The sequence below is a fragment of the Cricetulus griseus genome, chromosome 3 (genome assembly GCF_003668045.3).
Source record: "Cricetulus griseus strain 17A/GY chromosome 3, alternate assembly CriGri-PICRH-1.0, whole genome shotgun sequence".
Taxonomy (NCBI): domain Eukaryota; kingdom Metazoa; phylum Chordata; class Mammalia; order Rodentia; family Cricetidae; genus Cricetulus; species Cricetulus griseus.
In genome coordinates this window covers 15,572,233-15,597,805 of record NC_048596.1, presented here as the reverse complement: position 1 = coordinate 15,597,805, position 25,573 = coordinate 15,572,233, and the positions used below count along the sequence as shown (strand labels likewise).

Below are 25,573 nucleotides of genomic sequence, written 5' to 3'. Positions count from 1 at the left end.
TTTTCTTTTTCTTTAAATTAAACGTAATGCTTCTTTTTTAACTTGAGAGAGACGGACAGGCTAGAAAGATGGCTCAGTGCTTAAAAACATACATTGCTCTCATAAAGGACTAATAACCATTTCCCAGCACACACATCAGGCTGCAACTACTTGTAACCCCAATCCCAGAGGACTCCATACCCCTTCTGACCTCTCAGTCACCAAGCATGTGTAAGGCACAGACATAGACTCATACACACAAAATAAATAAACCTAAAAAAATTACAAAGAGTTTTTAAAAAGTTCTATGCAGGGGCTGGAGAGATGGCTCCGAGGCTAAGAGCACTGGCTGCTCTTCCAGATGACCCAGGTTCAATTCCCAGCAACCACATGGCAGCTGACAACACAGAGAAACACTGTCTCAAAAAAAAAAAAAAAAAAAAAAAAAAAAAACCACCACAAATAAATCAATAGTCGTGTGCTGTGTAATTAAGTCTGCAGTCAGCCTCAGCTACACACGACGCTGTGTCAGAGCCGAAAGCATGCAGGGCTCCTGGGCAGCTGAGCTCTTGCCTTCCATGCACAATAGCCTGCTTTCATTGCCAGCACCACAAAAACTGACCCTGCAGCATTTCATATCTAAGTCCACACATATCATAAAAACCTGGGTGGTGGTGACGAACACTTTTAAACTCAGCACTCAGGAGGCAGAGGCAGATGGATCTCTGTGAGTTCGAGGCCAGCCTGGTCTATAAAGCAAGTTCCAGAGCAGCCACAGTTGGCTGATACACAGAGAATTTCTGTCTCCAAAAAACAAAAACAAAACAAAAACCCAAAAGAGAAAAGAGAATCTGTTCCAAATCTCCTAGTATGTCTGTGGACAGATAGCATCACAAACAGCAGTCAGGAACAGCTCTTCAGAGCCACACGCATATCTCACGGCTCACCTTCATGCATAGCTCTGCTTTGTCAAAGCCCATCAGCATGTTGATAATATCAAATCCAGATGTCGATTTATTCTTCTGGTGGACTCCTCGAATTAGTGCACACAAGGTCTGCAGAGATGAGAAAAAGATTTTTTTCTGGAGAGGAAGACTCAAAACTGGGAGTACACTAAATCTGTAGCTTCCTCCTTTAACTTCAGAACTACATCTTGACAAGACTAACCTTCAATTTGTCACTCTGAGTTTGCAAAGAGCTTAAATGTTAACATGGACAATCCAGAAATTAAGAAACAGAAGCACACCTGCAATCCCAGCACTGGGGGATGGAGGCAGAAGAGTCAGAAGGCCAGGATCAGGGCCAGAGAGCTAGCTCAGCAGGTAAAGTGCCTGACAAGAACCGACTCCTGCAAGTTGTTGTAACTCCACAGGTGCCAGAGAGATGACCATGCACACCCGCACACCGCCACACATACATACATACATACACACACACACACACACATACACACACACACACACACACACACACACACACACACACCTCACTCTTCCCCCACCCCCATCCCCCACACGCCCATACCCACAAACACACCCATACAGACACACAGCACACACACACACACACACTTCCCCCCAAAACACACACACACTCCCCCAACCACACACACACACACACATACACACACACACACACACACACACACACACACTCCCCCCCAACCCCCCCCCACACACCACATACACACACAGGAGGACTGCTGGGCTTGCCAGCCTCCAGCCTAGCTAAAGCATGGTGAGCTCTAGGTTCAGCAACCCTGTCTCCAGGGAATGAGAAAGACAGCAATAAAGAAAGACACAGCACTTCCTCTTATAGAGAAAAAAAGTAAGGAGCTAGAGAGATAGCTCCCATGGTGAAGTGCTTGCCGGGAAAGATGGTGACCCAAGTTTGACCCTGGAACCATGTAGAGGTAGGAGCAAACAAGCAACTCCACACAGCTGTCCTCTAGTCTCTAGGACACTGTGGTATATACACTCCCCCACACACATCATTCACAGTACATACATTTTTTGTTTGTTTGTTTTATTTTGCTTTTGTTTGTTTTGAGACAGGATCTCACCACATAGCCATGACTGGCCTGGAACTTCCTCTATAAATCAGGCTGAACTTAAATTCACAGAAATTCACCTGCCTCTACCTCCGGAGAGCTAGGATTAAAGGTGTAAACCATCACACCTGGCCCCATAATAAAAATATTTTAGATATTTACTTTTTAGTTTATGGGTGTGGATGTTTTGCCTGCATGTATGACCATAAAGCCACTATGTAAGCAAGCCAGAAAAGGGCATTGGATCCATTGGAACTGGAGTTACAAATAGCTGCCAGCTGCCAAGTGAATGCTGGGAACTAACCCTAAAACCTTTGCAGGAAGATAGGTGGGACAAGGAGACAAGGAGAATTCTGGGAAAGGTAGGCAGAGGAGACCACAGAGCAGTCACCATGTAAGGACCAGGAAGAAAGGACACAGTAGGCATTCTCCAGTAAGATAAGACCACATGGAAGTACATAGATTAGTAGAAATGGTTCATAATTAAGACAGAGCTAGCCAATAAGAAGCCCTAGTCATCGGCCAACAGTTTAGTAATTAATACAGCATCTCATGTTTATTTGGGGCTCAAGGGCGGCAGGACCAGGTGGGACAAGAAAGCCTACAGCAACATGCTACATTTAAAATTAAAAAAAGTAAATAAATATAAGAAGATAGCTAAATAAAACACAGATGTTTTATTTTAAAAAAAAATAAAAATAAAAAAGGGAAGAAAGCCAAAGCAAAGCAAACATGACAGCTAAAGGCAATTCTAGGTTCCTCAGCATCTAAGCAATGAGCTTCAATTCCATTCTCCTGCTAAACAAGACTTCCCAGTCTCCCAGCCTATACCTGCAAGGCATTGACCACTCGGATGGGATGCTCCTCTCCCAGAGCCTGGATACAGTGTTGAAATAGACAGTTAACGTTGTCCTTCATCTGCATTAACTCCTCACCATCCAGAGACTCCAGCTTGCCTTCTAGATACTCTAAATTCACCTGCCAAAAGAACAATAAGGGCCTGAGCAGACTTTTTGGCACAGCACTTAGCATACAGAAGACAATGTTACTTACCCAAGAACTCCAACATGCCACCCAGTCTCACCTTCATGAGGAAGAGCTCCTCCCAAAAACGAGGGCTACACTTACTGGGGTCCTCCGTCTGAAATAAAAAAATAAGTATGTTCAACTTCACTGCCAACTCAAAAAGCATAAAAAATATTGCCAACTTTACCTGTCAAATTTAACTTTGAAAATGTTTTCTTATCTTAAACTACAATAGGGAAAGAGAACAAAGTTTTTTGTAAGTATTATATATGGATACATATTCTCCACACCAAAAGTGAAACAATGGCTCAAAAAGTGTCCTTTAAAAACTTTCCATTTAAAGAAAAGGGGTGGAGGGGACAAAGTTTAGGCCAGTCATGCATGATAGCACACATCTTTAAGCCAGCACCTGAGAGGCAGAGGCAGGTGTGTCTCTTGTTAGTTCAAGGCCAACCTGGTCTACATAGCAAGTTCCAGAACAGCAAGGAAGGAATACATAGAAAGACTCTGTCTCAATAAATAAATAAATAAATAAATAAATAAATAAATATGGATGCTGGAAAGAACATGGGCTATGCTTCCAGAGGACCTGGGTTCAATTCCCAGCATCCACATGGCAACTAACAAAAATCTGTAACTCTAGTTCCAAGAAACCCAAACAGCTTCTTCTGGCCTCCTCAGGCATGGCACACACATACATATGGACAAAATATTCACACACATAAAACAAAAATAAATCTTTAAAGTAAAATAAACACACACACACACTCCCTTACCCTCAGCTATGTAACAAGGCCAGCCTGGGACATATGAGACACTGTCTCAAAATAAGAAACAGTCCTAGGCTGGGCAGTGGTGGCGTATACCTTTAGTCTCAGTACTCAGGAGGCAAAGACAGGAAGATCTCTGAGTTCGAGACCAGCCTGGTCTACAAGAGCTAGTTCCAGGACAACCTCCAAAGCCAAAGAGAAACCCTGTCTTGAAAAACCAAAAAAATTAATAAATAAATGAAATAAAGAAATAGTCCTAGGGCTGGGCAGTGGTGGCGCACACCTTTAATCCCAGCACTTAGGAGGCAGAGGCAGGTGGACCTCTGTGTTCCAGGCCAGCCTGATCTACACAGAGAGTTCCAGGACAGCCAGGGATACCCAGAGAAACCCTGTCTCAAAAAACAGAAGAAAAAAAAAAAAAAAATAGAATCCCAGTAGGATTCTACTATCTCCTTAACTTTTATTTTCTATGTATAGCCACTTATACTGACCAGGGCAATTCTGCATTAATTTTCAATAAACCAGCCATGGTAGCACATGCCTGTAATCCAGGCACTCAGGATGCTGAGGCAGAACTACCATTAAGTCCCAGACCAAAATATCAAGATCCTGCTTCAAAACGCAAAAAAAAAAAAAAAAAAAAAAAAAAAAAAAGACCAAGGTTTGCCAATGATTAGAATTGTTTTATCTGAGTGCACTGTTTCTTTGAGTGTGGCAAAGCTAAAAAAAAATAAGCCTCTGGAGTCAGGAAGAACTCAAGCCGAAGCTCCACCTCTCCGCTGTGAAACAAGTCACTTCATCTAGGAGATGACAGTACAATGGCCAGCAACATGGCCCAGCAGGTAAAGGCCCCTGCCCCAGGCCTGACAACCTGTGTTTGATCCCTAGGAACCACATGACAGGAGAAAAAAGTTGTCCTCTAATACCTCCACACCCAACCAAACAAATCAGTAAATAAATAAATCTCTAAAGCTTTTTTGTTTGGTTTTTAGTTTCTGGGTTGCATTTTTGTTTTTGTTTTTTTTTTTTTCATTTTTTAAATTTTTCTTTTCTTCCTTTTCCTTTTTTAAATTGCTTTCCTTTCCTTTCTTTTTTGTGTTTTTTGTTTGGTTTTGGTTTTGGTTTTTTGAAACAGGATCTCACTACATATCCCTGACTGGCCTGGAGACAAATGTGTATATATCTGGGTGACCTCCAACTCCAACAGAAATCCGCCTGCCTCTGTCTCCCAAGTGCTGAAATTGAAGGCATGCACCACCACACCTGCCCTAAAAAGATTTCTTTTAGAAAGGTTATTATCAGCACCAACAACAAAGATGTCTTGTCAAGACGAGAACTAATGTGTCTAGTGACACCTGGGAAAGTAGCAGGCATTCATCAGAACCTCCCTCCGTACATGCTCTTCATAAGTGCTATTCTGGTTCACATTTGAAGGCTGAGATCAATCTCCAATCCAACTCAAGATGACCCTGTCCTCACCCCAAAGAACAAGAGAACAAGTGGTCTAATTACTTACTCTGTCTACCACAGCCTAAGACAGAATGTAACAATGCATCTTTTTAAAATATCTGAAATTGAAGCCGGGCGGTGGTGGCACACACCTTTAATTCCAGCACTCAGGAGGCAGAGGCAGGCAGTTGTCTGTGAGTTGGAGGCCAGCCTGGTCTACAAGAGCTGGTTCCAGGATAGGCTCCAAAGCCACAGAGAAACCCTGTCTCGAAAAACAAAAAACAAAATCTGAAATTGAAATTATAGAATTCAAGGTGCAAAGAGAAATTCATAAGACATCTATCATAAAAAGTGGTGTTTACATCCCCTGAGCAAATTGAGAACATGGGAAGAGGGGGGAGGGAGCTACAAGAGTGAGAAGGGAAGAAAAGGAAGGATGCAGAGGTCATGAGGAAGCAGAAAGGTTGAGTCAGGTGTAGATTAGAAGAAAGGACATATGACAGGTAGGATTTTAGTTGTGGGGTGTGGTAGGGGAGGAAGGGAGGGAGAAGGGAACTGGGATTGTCATGTAATTCAATCTTGTTTGTAATTCAAATATATAAAAAATAAAAAACTAAAAAAAAAGTGGTGTTTACATTAGGAAAGAAAATAAGATCATAAAAAAAAAATGAGTCATGGCTAGCACTCATGAGGCAGAGACAGGATCTCTGGGAGTTCGAGGTCAGCTTGGTTTTCCTGTATAGCCAGAGCTGTTACACAGAGAAGCCCTGTCTGGAAAAAAAAAAAAAAAAAAAAACCTAAAACAAAAACAAAAGAGTCAGGGGACTGAAGAGAAATGGCTCAGCAATTAAAACCATTTGCTGTTCTTCCTCCAGGGGACCAGAATTTGATTCCAAGAACCAACATCAGGTGGCTCACAACTACATGTTAACTCCAGCTCCAAGGTATCTGATTTCCTCTTCTGACTTTTGTGAACACATACATACACACACACACACACAAACACATACACAACTTTTTTAAAAAAGAGTAAAGTTGTGCCATTAAGATAGCTCAGCCAGTAAAGGTAAATACCTCCAAAACCTGGTGACCTGTGTTCTAACCCAGGGACCCACATAAAGGTGAAAAGGCAGAGCCAAAACTCTGCAGTCATCCTCTGACCTCCACTCATACGCCATGAAAAATAAATCAATAAAGTCTTTCTTAAAGATATTTGGGGGCAATTTTTCCCCACACGGCACCTCACAATCATCCACAACTCCGGTTACACGGGATATGATGGGTCTTCTGAACTCCATAAGCACCAGGCACACATGCTGAACACACACATATGTGTAGGCAAAACTCTCATACACAAAATTTTAAAAAATATAAAATATATTGTTGTGGAATATTACTTTAACTAGACAAAGATGTGTTACTTTTTTTGGGGGGGGTTGGTTTTTTGAGACAGGGTTTCTCTGTTTAGCTCTGGAGCCTATCCTGGCACTTTCTCTATAGACCAGACTGGCCTCGAACTCACAGAGATCCATCTGCCTGTGCCTCCAAGAGATGGGACTAAAGGCATGCCCCACCACGGCCTGGCGTGTTACATTGTTTAAGCTGCATTTGTTTAACAATTTATGTATTGCTCTGCCTACCTAGGGCACCTAATTGGTCTAATAAAAAGCTGCATGGCCAATAGCTAGACAGAGAAGGGATAGGCAGGGCTGGCAGGCAGAGAGAATAAGAAGAGGAATCTAGGCTCAAGAAGAGAGAACAAGAGTGAAGAGAACTAGGGAGTAGGAGAGGGAGATGCCTGGACAGACAGACAGACATGGAGGAAGCAGTGACAGTAGGACATACAGAATTAAAGAGAGAGAGAGAGAGAGAGAGAGAGAGAGAGAGAGAGAGAGATTAAAAAGCCCTGAGGCAAAATGTAGATGAAGAGAAACAAGTTAATTTGAGTTATAAGAGCTCATGGGACAAGCATAAGATTAGATAAATAGATGATAGATAGATAGATATAGATAGATGAATAGATAGTAGATAGATAGTAGATAGATGATAGATATAGATAGATGAAAGAAAGAAAGAAAGAAAGAAAGAAAGAAAGAAAGAAAGAAAGAAAGGAAGGAAGGAAGGAAGGAAGGAAGGAAAAGGCAGCCTCCTTCCTCATTTTAATTGCTTTACCTAGATCCTGAAAATAACCACTAGTTTCTCAGCATCTGAAAAGGTGGAAGCAGAAGGAACAGGAATTCAAAGTCATCGCTGGCTACATAAAAAGTTTGAGGTCAGCCTGGGCTATATGAGGTCATCTCAAAAAATAACAATAATAAGCAGGGCAGTGGCAGAGCACACCTTTAGTTCAAGCACTCAGGAGGCCAGGCAGGGGGATCTCTGAGTTTAAGGCCAACCTGGTCTACAGAGTGAGGTCCAGGCTACACAGAGAAACCCTGTCTTGAAAATAATGATAATAATAATAACCTATAATAATCATAAATCTCTACTATGAATGATCACTATTAGTCCTTAAGCTTTGGACCTGAAATCACTATGTGGCAAAGGATAATCTTGAACTTCTGATCCTTCCACTTCCATCTCCCAAGTGGGATTACAGGAATGCACTACCATGACCACTTTTATATGGTATTAAGTGTAAAACCCAGGTGAGCACATCTACAGCCCTTACTTGACCACCTCTGTTGTTATTGTTTATTTTTTGAGCAGGGTCCTATGCTAAAGCCTACAATGAGCTGTTAACTTACTATACAGCCCAGGTTGGGCCAAACTTGTAATGATTCTCTTGCCTCAGCCTTTTTTTTTATTTTATATGTATGAATACTTTATTTGCATGTATAGGTGTGTGTCTGATGGCCGTGGAGGCCAGAAAGTGTCAGATTGTCTGGGATTGGAGTTACAGATGATAGTGAGGTACCATATAGGTTCGGGAATCAAACCTGGGTCCTTTAGAAGAACAACCAGTGTCCATAACCCCTGGGTTGGCCATCTCTCCAGCCCTTGGTTCATGCTCTTGAGGGCTGGACTTACATGCCTGGTAGAAGCGGCAGTAGAAAGTTTGGGGGTGTTGTTCATTGGCTGTTTTGGAGGGGACAGCATCTGTGTGTGTATGGAGTGCATACATGTAAGCATATCCACATGTACGGGTGAGTACAGCATTCTGGTGTGCATGTGTGGCTGTGCCTATGGAAGTCAAAGGCCATGTGAGGTGTGTTCTCCAATCATTGTCTATTACCTACTGAGGCAGAGTCTTCGGCTAAGCCCAGAGATCACTAATTTGCTAGTCCAGTTAGCCATCTTGCCGGGAGATCCCACCTCCGTCTCTGAGCACTGGGATTACAGGTGGACTGCTGCACCCATCCAAATTCTTAAATGAAGGCTGGGGGTCCAAAACCCAGTCCTCATGAGTACACAGCAAGCAGTTTATCTACTGAGCCATCTCTCTAGCCCTAGTAAGATTATTTCTCATTATTATTATTTGAACTGGGACTGGAGAGATGACTCCACGGTTTAAGAGCACTGACTGCTCTTCCAGAGGACCTGGGTTCAATTCCCAGCACCCACATGGCAGCTCACACCTGTCTGTAACTCCAAGATCTGATACCCTCACACAGACACACATGCAGGCAAAACACCAATGCACATAAAATAAATACATTTTTAAAAAAAGATCATTTGGGGGGCTGGAGAGATGGCTTAGGGGTTAAGAGCACTGGCTGCTCTTCCTGAGGTCCTGAGTTCAATTCCCAGCAACCACATGGTGGCTCACACCATCTATAAGGAGATCTGGTGCCCTCTTCTGGTGTGCAGGCAGACATGCAGACATACACTACATATATAAATAAATCTTTTTAAAAAAGATTATTTGGGCTAAAAAAAAAACTGAAGAATCAAGGTAGCTCATGCCTATAATCTCAGCACTCAAGAGGATGTAGCAGGACGGTCACTGCAAGTTTAAGGACGATTTGATCTGCACAGTCATTTCCACGCCTGACTCAGCCACACAGCAAGACTCTATCTAAAAAAAACTGACAGCCACAAGACTCAGTGTCCAAAGGCACTTTTGCCACCAAGCCTGATGATCTGGCCCAATCCTCAGAACCCACATGGGGAAAGGACACACACCGAGATTTGTGTTCTCTTGTGCTGTTGCTCAAACACACATGTGTATACACACAGAGAAATAAACTGATAAGCACAACTTTAAAAATTCCTAAAGAAACAAAGAGTCAATCTAGCTGTGCAGTATAACAGGCCTTACCATAAAAATCTCATCATACATCAGCACCACTTTCTCCTTTAGTGGTTTTTTTGAGGCTGAGGATTTCCGGAGCAAGCCGCCTCGTTTCTCTACTTGTGCCATGGCTAGAGAACCTGTGGGGTAGAATGAGACACCTTTTAGGACAGTGAAAGTATGATACCATAGTAGAAGTAAGTCCAGACGCATTTGTTCAAACCCACAGAACACCCAGCAACAACAATGTCGCTAATGCAAACACAGACTCCAGTCAGTGGTAACGATGTCAGTGTAGACGCCTTAACTATAACAAATACATAATATGCATAATGAGACAGCCTGTGGATTTGCATCATCACAGGGTGTGTGGACTACTGCCACCACCACCACTCAATTTTGCTATGAATCTAAAACGCCTTTAAAAAAACAAAACTCTCATTTAAAAACCAAAAGTCAAGGCAGGCGCTGGTGGCGCACACCTTTAGTCCCAGCACTCGGGAGGCAGAGGCAGGCAGATCTTTGTGAGTTCAAGGCCAGCCAGTTCCAGGACAGGTAGGACTGTTACACAACCAAGAACAACAACAACAAAAAAAAAACAGACAAAAGTCAGAGCATTGGTGATTGGTGGCTCCTGCCTATAATCTGGGAGTTGGGGGCAGGAGCAAGAGGATCAAAGGTTCAAGGTCATCCTTAGCTACACAGAGTTCAAGGGCAGCCTGAGCTACAAGAAACCCTGCCTTAAAAAACCAGAAGGTGTTCTTTGACGGTCTTCATTTGAGAGGGAACAGCGGGTGAGCAGGGTCAGGCTATCGATGACCTCATGCCTGCCCAGAAGTGAAGCCTGGCCCTCACCACCGCCAGCCTGCCGCTTCCTAACTTAATACCTGGGCAGTGCCCACCATGCATCCCTGATACTCGCCTCCTGGCGGCTGAGCCCTTAGCCTCGCTGCAGAGACTTCTGTCCCCCTGGGTAGAGTTTATTTTTTTGATGGCTAAGCTGTTGCTGACACTGAAATAAACTAGGGTTTGGCCTGCCCTGAAAAAAAAAACCCAGAAGGAAGAAAGAAAAGAGGGGGGGGAAAGGGAGGAGGGAGGGAGGGAGGGAGGGAGGGAGGAGGGAGGGAGGGAGGAGGGAGGAAAGCAGACAGGCAGGGTCGGTACGAGAACACTCTAGGATACTACAGAATCTACTGAAATATCTCTCAATGGGAAATATTTTAGGAAGAATAAATGATAAATAACTATGTTATAGATCTTATACATTAGTGCAATACCCCTTCTCCAGACTAGGTAATGTCAAGACTTAAAATATTACTTGGCCTATAGCACAATACATTTTAAATCCTTAAAATATGCCAGTGGATAAAGCTTAAAGCAGATCTAAAACCAAACGGGAAAGTGTAACTAGCTCCATCTATAGTAAGTCTGACCACATATTTGAAGGTGACAGAAGGAAGGGTACAAAGCGCACAGTGCCCACAGAATGATGGTGCAGCTAAATTTCAAATATTGATCGGGCTTAGGACCATTAGGGCAGGAAGAGTGCTACAGGCTGATGTGCTCCATCGATTTCCCCCACATAAGCGGTCCTCATCACTGCAAAGCAGTTGGCCTTCACTGCGAACCCATAAATCAGACTGCACTTGACGGTCTGCAGAAATTCCTCTACAAAGAGACTATATAAGCAGAACACAGCAGTTAAAAGGCCAAAAAATAAGTCTTATTTCAAAATGATAACAGACTACTTATCAAACTTCACTGTATATATTTATAGTACTATTGCACATCAAACCCCAACTTATTTCTCAGTTCTATGTAAAAGCAGTTCTAGCATCATGCCCAAATCTTCACATCTTCCTTCAAGGACATCTTAATATTTTGAAATCCCACAGGTCTCCAATGCAGATTTATACACACTGCCCTCTCACCTCCCTGATTTATTTTTATTATTAACCAAGTTCCCTTGCTCTTAAATCCTGAGCTCTGTGTATGAAATCTAAGCCCATACAATGACAAGTAGCAGGATACTAGAAAAAGCCTCATTTCCCTTCTAGATAAATCCAAAGCAACTGGACAAATTCTGTAAAAATGAACTTTGAAAATATACACTAACTCTCAAATCAAAACCAAAATTTACTTAAATAAAAGATACTCCCAAAAGTACAAAAGGTTTTGTCTTAGATATAATCTTGCCCTAATATATACAACCAAAAAAGGGAGATTTCCACCTCTGAGCATGTACCAAGGACAGATAAGGTCTCCAAGCACGTATTAAACATGTTTAGCATAAGGACTAGATCACATACTTCTCTTAGAAACGTGTGGTTTATGGGAAATGCTCAGCAGAGGTTGCCTACAAATTCTGAAGTAAAAAGGAAAACTTCTCAAAAGTCATAGGACTGGTCAGACTTGGTGGTACACGTTTGTAATCCAGTTCAGCCTGGGTTATATAAAGTTCCAGGCTAGCCTCAACTATACTGGGAGATTCTGTCTCAAAACTCTGGCCAGATGGGCAGGTGATGGACTCAACAGGTAAAGAAAGGCACTTGCTATCAAGCCTACAACCTTACTTCCATCTCAGGAACCCGAGTAGTAGAGGAGAGAATCACCTCCCAAGGTGTCCTTTGACCTCCCCACATATACCACGTACCACATGCATCCACACAAATAAATAAAAGTAGCAAAATTATCTAAACTTTGGCCATGTGTGATGGCTTGCACCTGTAAACCAAACACACAGAAGGACTGTTAGGAGTTCAAGGCCAGGTCTGGAGAGAGGCTCATCAGTTAAGAGAACCCAGGTTCAATTCCCAGCATGCACATGGCAGCTCGCAACCACCTGTAATTCTGGTTCCAGGGATCTGATGGCATCCTCTGGCCTCCACAAGCACCAAGCACACAGTTGAATATGCACAGAAACATATTCAGGCAATGCATCCAAATACACAAAATAAAATTCAAAGCTAGCTTAGACTACAGAGAGAGACTCTATCTCAACAAACAAATAAAACCCAGAACTCCAGGCATGATGATACACATTCATAATTCCAACACTAGGAAGAAAGCAATAGAAAAATCAAGAATTCATGATCATTCTCAGTTACATAGTAGGTTAAAGGCCAGCCTGGCATACACAGGCTCTGACTTAGATAGTACCAACAACAATAAAAAGTCCTAAGTAAAACCTAACATTTTAGTGAAGACCTCTCTATTATTTCATTAAGCTTTCAAGTTTATTATAATCTAGAGAAAACGGGGGGGGGGGGGGGGGACAGAAGACTCAGACAGTTTCCACTCTATTGATCACGGCTTTGTCTTCAAGCATGAGATACAGCCTGCTCAAAACAGTCCTGTGTGGCTTAAACAGGTTTGTCAAGAGGAGGGTATTCTTATCTAGGGAAAATAAATTGGAAATCAAGAGAATCCTATTTAAATAAATCACAAACAATGCAATTCTAGTCCAAGTGGATATAGATCCCATATGTGCTCAGCTTCAATGGGTTGATTAGCAGGAACATCAAGAACCATAAGTTCCTAAGATGTGAAAAGCACATGTTTACAAACATCTCCCTATGAGGATCAATAATTGGGTTACAGCTAATCAATGTCCACTCCAAATCTAATAAACTCTCTCTATTTCAGAATCAATACTTTCTAATAAGCAAAAGGGAATAAAAGAGGAGGGGAAAATAATTCCAATTCAATCTACCAAATTTCCAAAGAAATTAAATTATCTTCATCATTTTCCTTCCACTTGAGGCATGAAGAAATACAACCAAGGGTTTCAACTCAGCAGTCTCTGTCATCATCACAGGCAGCTGGGATCTGCCACCCAAACTGCCCAATAAGTGTCTTGAAACTGAGAACACAAAGCCTGCTCCTCCAGTACCCCTGCCCACAGAATTCAGCAAATTAGGGTTTCTGCTATGGAAGACTATAAGAAGTATAAACTCTCACACGTTTTTCTATGTATCTCAGAAATTAAATTTGTAGTACTATATCTTGGGGCTGGAAAGATGGCTCAACAGTTAGCAACACTGGCTACTCTTCCATAGGACCCAGACTCAACACCCAGCACCCACATGGCCACTCACAGTCTAGGCCTATGTCCTCTGCTAGACTCCTCAGGCACCAGGCACACACATGCTGCATAGACATGCACACAAAAATGAATAAGCCACGCATGGTGGACCATTCCTCTAATTCCAGGACTTGGAAGGCAGATACAAAGGCCAGCCTTGTCTACAAAGAGAGTTCCAGGACAGCCAGGGCTGTCACACAGAGAAACCCTGTCTGGAAAAACCAAAAAATAAATAAAGAAAGACTAGAACTATAGCTTAGTGCAGAGTACTTGCCCTGCCTGGAATGTATGGGGCCCTGGGTTCAATTCCTAGTGTGAGTGCGCGCACACACACACACACACACACACACACACACACACACACACGCGCGCGTGCGCGCACACACACAGCTAAGTAAAAGTAAATAAATAAATAGGAAAGAAAGCAATAAAAATAAATTAATGTACCAATGTTTAGGAACCAAAATATATGCAGAGAAGACAGTCATTTATTCATTCCACACACATATATATACATATATATTGAGCATCCTTTAGGTGTCAGACACCAGAGATGCTGCATAGAATACAACAAAAAAGATGCCTGGGCCGAGCAGTGGTGATCAATGGCGCACACCTTTAATCCCAGCACTCAGGAGGCAGAGGCAGAGGCAGGTGGATCTCAGTGAGTTCAAGGCTGGTCTACAGAGTGAGTTCTAGAACAGCCAGGGATACACAGAGAAACCCTGTCTCAAAAAACTTAAAAATTAAATCAAAAAATGCCTAGGTATAGAATTTTCATCCTAGAAGAGGAGGAAGAACTTTGAAGAAAAATTTCCTGAGGGAACTACTTTAGGAGTACCAATGATAAAGTGATAGTAGGCTTAAACAACAAAAAGAAACCAGCCTCCTAAACTGAACCTCTTGGGAAAAGTGTTAAGAGATGGAGGGAAAGTCAGGGGTAAACACCCACGATCTGAACACATTAACATGTTCAGACAGAGGCAGGCGGTGGCGGCACCTTTGATCCCAGCACTCAGGAGGCAGAGGCAGGTGGATCTCTGTGAGTTGGAAACCAGCCTGATCTAGAGATCCAGTTCCAAAGCAGCTAGGCCTACACAGAGAAACTCTTGTCTCAAAAAAGCAAAACATGTTCAGACAGAGACACCAGATCCCTAGATGAGGGTGTACCCTTTTGAAAAGTTTCTGTAGAGTTTATTGAAAAGGTTAAGTTTTGTTTGTTTGGGTTTGTTTTCTTTTATGGAGTTAAAAATTGAGACAAGTGCTCTACCACTGAGTTCTATTCCTGGCCCCTGCTTTGCAAATATAAATAGAATTCAAGGGCTGGCAAGGTGGCTCAGTAGGAAAAGGTGCTGGACCCCAACCCTGACAACCTGAGTTGATCACTGGTATCTACATGGTGAAAGGAGAGAACCGGTTCCTGCAAGCTGCCCTCTGACCTGCACATGTGCACCTTGGCAGACACACACACATACACACACACACACACACACACACACACACACACACACATACATGCATACATACACACATGTCCATACATATATACACATTCATACACACACACACATAATAAATTAGTTAATTAAATGTAACAATTTTAAAAAATGTTTTAGGGAGTGGAGTAACTGCTCAGTCATTAGGAGAGCTTATTGCTCTTGCAGAGTTTGGTTCCCATTACCCAGACCACATGCTCACAACAGCCTAGCACTCCAGTTTCAGGGATCTTCTGGCTTCCACACATTCTTCTGGCCTCAGCAAATAATTATCTTTATGTATATACACATACTCATAGACACACATACACAATTAATATTATTGAAAACTGAGTATTGAAATATTTATCAGCAGAGAGGCTTAAGAGATGGCTCAGCGGGCGTTGGTGGCACATGCCTTTAATCCCAGCACTTGGGAGGCAGAGGCAGGCGGATCTTTGTGAGTTCTAGGCCAGCCTGCTTTCCAAAGCCAGTGCCAGGATAGGCTCCAAAGCTACACAGAGAAACCCTGTCTTGAAAAACCAAAAGAGAGAGAGAGAGAGAGAGAGAGAGAGAGAGAGAGAGAAAGAGAGAGAGAGAGGGCTCAGTGGTTAAGAACTTGTACTGGTCTTGCAGATGTCTTGAGTTTGTGTACCAACACCCAAAATGCATGGTTCACAACTGCATATAATTATGACTGCTGAGGAGCCAACAATCCTTCTGGCCTCTGAGGGCATGTCACTCACATGGGCAAATCCATACTCAGACATACAAGCATACATATAATTTTTTGTTTTATCTCTGTGTGGCCCTGACTGACCTGGAACTCACTTTTTAGACCAGGCTGGCCTTGAACTCATAGAGATTTGCCTGTCTCTTATGACAACACTCTTTTGTTATGCCATTTTAGTTTTGAAGCAGCACCATGATTCTGACATAGACATAGTCTTACTCTTCCTGTATGTATCCATTTATTGATGAGTATCCTACTTTGTTAGTATAATTAGTACAGCTGACTTCTGAGGGGGGCGGTCCTTCTGTATATGTTTGTCTTATTAGTTGATAAATAAAGTGATGTTTAATCCCCAATAGGGAAGCAAGTTAGGCAGGATTAGGAGTTGAGAAGATTCTGGGAAATGTGGTAAAGCAACTGGAGTGCTGCCTGGATCACAAGATTCAGGCAGGAAGTGACATAGCAGGCAGACTCAGAATATAAGCAGGGACAAGCAGGAAATCGCTCTCTTCCTCCTCTCTTCTCTGTGGCGCCACCATGTGATCACAAGAAGAGGACGCATACTGCTGGCATCCTCCATAAGCTAAGTCTTTATAAATATATAGATTAATGGCTATGGTTGATACTTAAAGACAAAGCAAGCATATAAGAAATCCTAATCATTGGCCAGCAGCATTGTAACTAATGTAAGTCTCTGTGTTATTTTGGGCACTACATGGCAGCAGGGCTCGGGTGGCTTGGCAGATTTATCATTACAAAATGGTATCAGGACGTGGTTTTACGAATTCCCACATAAAAACTTCACAAAGGGGCTGGAGAGATGGATCAGGGGTTAAGAGCACTGCCCGTTCTCCCAGAGGTCCTGAGTTCAATTCCCAGCAACCACATGGTGGCTCCCAACCATTTGTAATGTAGTCTGGTGCCCTCTTCTGGAAAAAAACGCAGGGCTCTTGCTAACAATTCAATGGTGTATATGAGCAGCTGGCTCTCCAAGCCAGCAGCCTGTTGCTTGATGGCAGCATAGACCAAGGCAGTGAGCACAGCTCTCAGTGCTGGTAGTAAATGTACCTCCACCATCTTGGAAAGACAGCAGCTAAAACAGCCATCACTTTAATTTTAGCTGTGTTGTTTAGCAGATAAAAGACTTGTGACTAGAAAAAGATAAAGATTTACAGTAAAAGCCAGGCATTGGTGGCGAACACCTTTAATCCCAGCACTCGGGAGACAGAGGCAAGTGGATCTCTGTAAGTTCAAGGCCAGCCTGGTCTCCAGAGCAAGTGCCAGGACAGGCTCCAAAGCCACAGAGAAACCCTGTCTCAAACAAAACAAAAAAAAAATTTACAGTAAAGACAGAGTCAGATCAAGTAAAACCTCGTAAAGGTTTACAGTGTGTTTAAAAATATATGCAGGCTTGGTAGAGAAAAGAAAAAATACAGAAAAAGTTTTGTTTTGTTTTGTTTTGTTTAAAAAAAGGAAAAATAGAGTGGCTGGGTATGGTGGCACACACCTTTAATCCCAGCACTTGGGAGGCAGACTTCTAGTATTAATCTAGAAGTAGAATGCTGGGATTAAAAGTGTACACTACCACACCCAGCATAAAAAAATAGATAAATAAATCTTAAAAGTATATCAGCAGGATGATATGATAGCATACATAAGTGACCCCAAAAATTCTACCAGAGAACTCCTACATCTAATAAGACACATACAATAATGTGGCAGGACACAAAATTAACTCAAAAAAATCAGTAGCCCTTCTATATACAGATGATAAACAGGCTGAAAAAGAAATCAGGGAAACATCACCCTTCACAATAGCCACAAACAACATAAAATATGCTGGGATAACTCTAACAAAATAAGTGAAAGACCTATATATTTAAAGAACTTTAAATCTTTGAAGAAAGAAACTGAAGACATCAGAAAATGGAAAGATCTCCCAAGCTCCTGGAGAGACAGAATTAACATAGTAAAAATGGCAATCTTACCAAAAGCAATCTACAGATTCAATGCAATACCCATCAAAATCCCAGCACAATTCTTCACAGACCTTGAAAGAAAAATACTCAACTTCGTATGGAAAAACAAAAAACCAAGGATAGTCAAAACAACCCTGTATCAATTGTTAGACCCCTGGAAAACTCAAGTACCCCGGGTCCCTGGCCACGTTCTCGGTCACCCCAATCACCAGGCGGATTCGAGAGCTTGATGCAAACTGCACGAGGCTTTATTGTAATTTAATGAGCTAACCCCATGTTAGCTCGGGTCTTTCACCCACCCGCCATGGCGGATGGCTAGAAAAGACGGCTCCTTGGGCCTCCCAAGAGATCTTATAGGACAGCGTAAGGGAAGTGTCCAGGGGTACGCACAGGCTCACGATTGGTGTGCCTCCAGGCTTGGAGGGCTTGCCCTGTGTTGATTGGTCAACTAGTTGTTATGGCCATAGGCCCTCCCAGGGTGGTTGCTATACTTTGTGTGTCATTGCTGTGCGCTTGTCTTTAAAGCACACTCAGGGTCGTAAAGCATAGCGCCACCAGCTAACTTCTGATTGGTTCCTTGTCACGAGGCAGGCATCTGACTTTCTAGTGTCTAGGACAAGGTCATAGAAGCACGTATTCGGTCGTTATGGCTGCCAAAAGGGAAGCTGGTCCCTTCACAATCACCATTCCTGACTTCAAACTCTACTATAGAGCCATAGTCCTGAAAACAGCTTGGTATTGACACAAAAACAGACAGGCGTGGGCAAGGTGAGGTCAGAATGACACAGCATGGGCTCTTAAGCGACCACATGGAACACTCTCTTCCCCTTCGGCTGCCCCTTCTCTCTGGCCTCCCTGCCTTGCTGCCCCTGGGTACACTCTGGCTTGCGTTTGGCTGGTGTTTATCTGAATAAAGGTATCTTGAATCTACAAGCTCTTTCCTTCAGAGATCCACCTAGGAGGGGGGAAAAGACAAGATCTGCTGAGTAAATTGAGAGCGTGGAATGGGAGAGGGAAGGAGGAAAGGAAAGTGGGGGAAAATGTTTAGTTCAAAAGAGTGTATCAATGGAGAATGGAAAAATTATAATACAATCATACAATTGAATACATACATACAAAAATTTAAAAGAAGACATTAATGATACTTGAAAAAATGGGGACTGGAGAGATGGCTCAGAAGTTAGGAGCACTGGCTGCTCTTCCAGAGGACACAGGTTCAATTCTCAGCACCATATGGCAGTTCCCAAATGTCTGCAACTCCAGTTCCAGTGACTCTGACACCCTCATACAAACAAACATGCAGACACAACATCAATGCACATAAAATGTAAATAAATAAATCATTTTTAAAAACCTCAATTCTTGTTGGTAGCTCATGCCTTTGATCCCAGCACTTGGGAGGCAGAGGCAGGCGGATATCTGTGAGTTCAAGGAGAGCCTAGTCTACAGAGCTACACAGAGAAACCATGTCTCAAAAAAGATACATGACCACTGACCAGGCGTTGGTGGTGCTTGCCTTTAATCCCGGAATTTAGAAGGCAGAGGCAGGCAGGACTCTGTGAGTTCCAGGCCAGCCTGGTCTAGAGAGCCAGTTCTAGGACAATACAGAGAAACAATACATACAATACAGAAAATATTGCAGATGCTAGCTGATTTGCTGTTCAATGGCATAGCCTCAGTGGAGAATGTCCCCTAGTTTCACATCTCTACAGAACTAAGCATTTGAATAGGCCTGCACCAGAGCAGAGGGCTAGGTCTACATGAGTAGAGACTGTTTTGAGGTATCTGCTGATAAGGTCTAGAGAGGTTGAAGAGAAATGGTCACTGGTGTCAGTGGAGAAAGCAGCTGGTTAGAAAGCAGCTGAGGAAGATGCTGGAATAAAGGGGAAACTCCAGTTTGCAACTTGGAACTGAGAGTTCTCCAAAGATGACAAGATGCCTGTGTCTGGTCTTTATTGCTGTTGGGTTGCTAGGAATTTCCAGGTCCACGCTCCCCCACTCAGGCCAGACCTCAGGCATTCTGTGGTTTGGGACTGAGACAAGCCAGGCCACGACAGACAATCAATGAAGGAAATCAGGACAGGAACTCAAACAGAACAGAAACCCGGAGACAGGATTTGATGCAGAGGCCATGGAGGGATGCTGCTTACTGACTTGCTCGTCATGGCTTGCTCAGCTTGCCTGCTTTCTTAAGGAACCCAGGACCAGTAGTCCAAATATGGCCCTACCCACAATGGGTGGGTCCTCCCCCACCAATCACTAATTAAGAAAAAGCCCTACAACTGAATCTTATGGAGGCATTTTCTCAATTGAGTTTCCCTCCTTTCAGTTAACTCTGGCTTGTGTAAAATTGACATAAAACTAAACAGCACAACACTGTGAACCAAAAAGAGAAAGACAAAATGGTGAACAATTCAAGTACATGTCTGAGAGTTTGGGTTGGTACTGCAGAGCTGTGATCACCAGGTCCAAACACTCCCAACCATGCAGACTCCTAACACTTCCCACTCCGGTAAAGCCTGCAGGACTACTATTGCAGGGTATTTGTACACCATGCAAAGACATGTGGTTTTGATTGGTTTTAGAAAAGGTAAACAGCCAATAGCTAGTCGGGGAGGAACTCAGGGGAGTTTATCTGGGTACATGGGAGACACCAGTAAGAAACGGGAGTTGGACATACAGAACATGGAAGAGGTAGAAGTCAAACACAGATGAATAGAAACGGGTTACTTTAAGTTATAAGAGCAAGGGAAAATGTTACAAACGTGGATTCAGATGCAACTTCCTGGTGATCACAATCTCTCAGGTGGATAAGCTTGGTGCTCATGGCATAGAGAGGCAAAGGCAAGGCTCCTTTAAGAGGCCCTGCTATGCAACAGAACACTTAAAATGGCTCGCTACCAGCAGGAGACTAGTTAGAAACGCCAGCCAATGTGTGCACACACAGAACTTCTCAGAGCTGGGGTGAATAGATGCAACTAAGGGGAGGAAACAGGCTTGAAGCTCAGCTCTCACCGACCCAGGGGGGATGAAGCCAGGCTCAGCTCTCACCAACAGGAAGTGGGTGGAGCCAGTAGCCAGCACCATGTGGTAAGCAGAACCAGGCAACCTATAGCCTAACTGCCACCTACCAGGTTAACGATTGGCTCACACAACCAGAAAAAACGCTGCAGATGCAGAGGGGAGAGGGAGAAGATCCAGGCCAAGAAAAGCTCTGAACAGGTACAGGATGTTTGAAAATGTGCTGAGGTGCTGAAGAAAGAAAAGAAAATGGGGCCGGTTGTGGTGGCCAGTAGATTTGCTGAAGGAGGCGGAGGCAGGTGGATCTCTGTGAGTTCGAGGCCAGCCTGGTCTACAGAGCAAATTCTAGGACAATACAGAGAAACCCTGTCTCAGAAAAAAAAAAAAAAAAAAAAAGAGTTATGTTTTTAAAGAAAGTAAAGTGGGGGCTGGAGAGATGGCTGAGAGGTTAAGAGTACTGACTGCTCTTCCATAGGTCCTGGGTTCAATTCCCAGCACCCATACACCAGCTAACTATAGCTCCAGGACAGGACAAACATCAATGCACATAAGATAAAAATAAAAATAAATACAAAAAATGATTTGTTAAAAAAAAAAAAAAAAAGCTGGCTGGAGAGATGGCTCAGAGGTTAAGAACACTGACTGATCTGCCAGAGGTCCTGAGTTCAATTCCCAGCAACCACATGGTGGCTCACAACCATCCATTATGAGATCTGGTGCCCTCTTCTGGTATGCAGATATATATGGAAGCAGAATGTTGTATACATGGTAAATAAATAAAATATTAAAAAAAAGAAGCCCGGCGTTGGTGGTGCACCCCTTTAATCCCAGCACTCGGGAGGCAGAGGCAGGCGGATCTCTGTGAGTTTGAGGTCAGCCTGGTCTCCAGAGCAAGTGCCAGGATAGGCTCCAATGCTACACAGAGAAACCCTGTCTCAAAAAAACAAAAACAAAAACAAGAAGCCACACAAGGATGGGGAACACACAGGGTATTTGAATCCTGTATGGTTCTTTGTTGACTTTGAATTCTTTTAAAGCTAATGAACCAAAAAAAGAAAAAAAAAGGCAGCTGCTGAGAGATATTGGATTGTGGGAAAAACTTGTGAATTAAATCAGCCTATATATTTTAAGGTTGTCTTAACTTTAAAATGGAAATCAGAAAATGTGTTGGGAAAGAAGTTATGCCTTTGTTTCCATAGGAAACAAAAAGTTATGGATTCCTTCAAAACTAATAATGATCAGATTTGATCAGGGAAGACCTCCTGAAAATCTTGGCTGCAGATATGAAGGAAGAATCCAAGAAAAACCACAAGACAAGTAGCATATATGCTGATCCCACTATTATAGGAACAGGAATCTTGATGGCTACAGAGTCCTTATGACTTATTACATGCCATCCTTTCCTATGGCATGAATAAAGATTTATATTACAGTTTGGTCATGCAGTCTAAACAGACATAAAGTTGACAGATGCCTTTACATGCTCAACATAGAACATAGAATCATCTTTAACTTGTACACACCACATACTCAATATTTGTATTAATGCATGTTATCTTTAAAAGTTTATGTGTTTTCAGAGAAAAAAGGACCAGATACCAATGAAGTTACAAGCAGCCCAGATGATCCAGCCTCTCAGAATGCTCAGTTGCAGTTTCCTCAAAAATCTGCATCCAGAATAACTTCACAGCTGCTGGAGGAAATGGTCCAGCCTCACAGACTCCTCCAGCCAGGGCTGCAGTTAAGCCCTGCACTTTCCCATCTCACAGAGACTGACAAGTGACACAGCAGCAGCTCTCCCAGGACTTATTATCTCATTTTCCCAGGGTCCCCGAAAGATGCTGCTGCCTCCAGACAACAGGAAGCAATTTTTTTAAAGATTTTATTTATTTATTTATTATGTACACAGTCTTCTGCCTGCATGCCAGCAGAGGGCACCAGATCTCATTCAAGGTGGTTTTGAGTCACCATGTGGTTGCCAGGAATTGAACTCAGGACCTCTGGAAGAGCAATCAGTGCTCTTAACCTCTGAGCCATCTCTCGAGCCCAGCAGGAAGCAATTTTAAGAACTTGAAGCCCACATTCCCAAGAGGTGGGGTGGGTGTTTAGAGGTCATTCGATGGGTTTTGGATGTTTATCATTGTTTAGGTAGGTTGTTTACAAGTTGTTATTGGTCATGGTCAGGGAGGAAAAGTAAGCAAGGGAGGTTGGAGTCAAGGATCTCTTTCTGAAAAGAAAAAAGGGGGTATAGGAATGACAGGATAAAAGGGTAGATTATCAGATCTACTTTTAAACAAAAAGCAACTATTAATCTCAAATATTTTACATTGTTACGGATTTTTGTATATTGATACAAATTTAAGGTTATTTTTGTTACACTATATATATGTTCCTAGTCTTGTTTAAGATATTTTTGTATATTGATACAAATTTAAGATTGTTTTTGTTACAACATATTCTAAAGTATTGTGCCTATGCAGCTCACTTAAAAATGTAATGTACAGGGGGCTGGAGAGATGGTTCAGTGGTTAAGAACACTGACTGCACTTCCAGAGGACCCAGGTTCAATTCCCAGCACCCACATGGCAGCTCACTACTGTCTGTAACTCCAGTTCCAGGGGACCTGACACCCATAGCAAAACACCAATGTATACAAAATAAATTAATTTTTAAAAAAGAACACCTTTCGTCTTTAAAAAATGTAATGTAAAGCCAGGCGTTGGTGGCGCACGCCTTTAATCCCAGCACTCGGGAGGCAGACGCAGGTGGATCTCTGTGAGTTCAAGACCAGCCTGGTCTACAAGAGCTACTTCCGGGACAGCCTCCAAAGCCACAGAGAAACCCTTTCTCAAAAAACAAAAAAACAAAACAACAACAACAAAAAACCCCTAAAAACAAAAAACAAACAAAAAAATGTAATGTACAGTTCTAGACCTTGAAAGCTATTATTATAAACCATTAAGTGGTGGCGAATGGCTTTAACCCCAGTGTTTGGGAGACAGAGGCAGGTGAATCTCTGAGTTCAAGACCAGCCTGGTCTACAAAGTGAATTCCAAGACAGATAGGGCTGTTATACAGAGAAACCTTGTCAAAACAAAACTATATTAAGGATAATTAAGAAATAAAGAGTAGTATATATAGCAACCAACTTGTAGTCATGTTAGGTATGTTTTTAAGGTCAAACAGGTAATTTTAGATAAATAAGTGGTCTTCAAATACTTCAGAGACCTACAGAATGTGGCATTTAGGATGTTTTAATAACATAAGGCTTTTCATGGCAGTGAGATACCCCCTGCTCCTGGCAACACCAATCTACTTCAGAGAAAATGATGGGCATCAAAGAACCTCCATATGGAGTTTGTTTTTGTTTGTGACAAATTACTCATTGGACAAGAAACTGCTCTTGCCTCAACTGATGACAGTATGCTTTCCAAACTGGACAAGCAGAACACAAAAGAAGGCTACTGCCAAACTTTGCCAAGACAAGGTAGAAGAGTCCCTCAATATTCCTGCTTCACAGAAATGTCTGTCAGAGATTCTGGGCCTGATGGCTGAAGAGGGATATGCCAACATTGCTGAGGAACCCCGGTGACGTTCCAGGCACCCAGCTGTCTCTGTCATTTCCTAGTTTTGGAAATTGCTTGCTCTGCATTTCCTGTTTACTCAGGTAATAGTTTATCCTTCTTGGGTCTCTGATGGGATGGAAGACTAAATAGTTATACCATTTTGTTACCAAATTCAGAAAAGAAACTTAAAAAAGAGGTGTAAAGTTTATAAGGTTGAGAGACATAAAAGCTCAAATTGTTTATCTAAGAAAATGTTTTAAGGTCTAAAAAAATATTTTTAGGATGGTAAAACAAGTTATGATAGAAAGTGGTTTAGGTATAAAAGTTTGGACTCATCAAGATAGGATATATAATAATTTCTCCAAATTTGCCAAATACAAAGGACTGGACATAGTGAATGTAATCCTTACTTGATAATTGTTCTTTTTTTTAAGATTTATTTATTATGTATAAAACATTCTGTCTCCATATATGCTTGCACGACCTAAGAGGGCACGGGATCTCATAATGGATGGTTGTGAGCCACCATGTGGTTGCTGGGAATTGAACTTGGGACCTCTGGAAGAGCAGTCAGTGCTCTTAACCTCTGAGCCATCTCTCCAGCCCTGATAATTGTTCTTATTGCATATACTTTTACTATGTTAGAGTTAACCCTCTCCTTCTCGTTTAGTAAAAACGGGAAATGTTGTAGGACATTTGTATGCTACATGAAGAAGTGTCACTGTAGTGGGTTTAATAAAAAGCTGAACAGCCAATAGCTAGGCAAGAGAGGCTGGTGGGACTTCCGGGCACAGAGAGGAGGGGGGGTGTGAATCTAGGCATAGGGGGGGATACTGCTAAGATATGGATGATGTAGGATATACAGAATGGAGAAGAGGTAAAAAGCCAAATGGCAGGACATAGATTAATTCAAACAGGTTAATTTAAGTTATAAGAGCTAGTTGGGGCAGGGCGGTGGTGGCATACACTTTTAATCCCAGCACAGGTGATGTCTGTGAGCTGGAGGCAGCCTGTTATACAGAGCAAGTTCCAGGACAGGCTCAAAGTTACACAGAGAAACCCTATCTCGGGGGGGGTTTGGGGAGAGGAGCTAGTTGGAAACAAGCCAAAGCTAAAGGCCAAGTTTTCATAATTAATAAGTCATTATTTGGGGGCATGCAATCCAAAGAAAGTCCAACTGCAGTCTACATTTTTTGTTTGTTGAAAC

At 42.6% G+C, this 25,573-nt stretch overlaps 1 protein-coding gene across 4 annotated transcripts in view; it reads right to left on the bottom strand.

Annotated features, from left to right (window-relative positions):
• The window catches only part of Armh3 (armadillo like helical domain containing 3), a 182,852-nt gene that overhangs the window by 149,796 nt on the left and 7,483 nt on the right, over positions 1–25,573 (bottom strand). For all 4 annotated transcript variants that reach the window (XM_027407156.1, XM_027407157.2, XM_027407158.2 and 1 more), the window contains exons 2-5: positions 9,536–9,648; positions 3,114–3,170; positions 2,861–3,007; positions 927–1,034 (exon numbers count right to left, since the gene is read on the bottom strand). In XM_027407156.1, coding sequence (XP_027262957.1) covers positions 927–1,034; positions 2,861–3,007; positions 3,114–3,170; positions 9,536–9,637 — 414 coding nt within the window. In that variant the 5' untranslated portion in view covers positions 9,638–9,648. The remainder of the gene's footprint in view (positions 1–926; positions 1,035–2,860; positions 3,008–3,113; positions 3,171–9,535; positions 9,649–25,573) is intronic.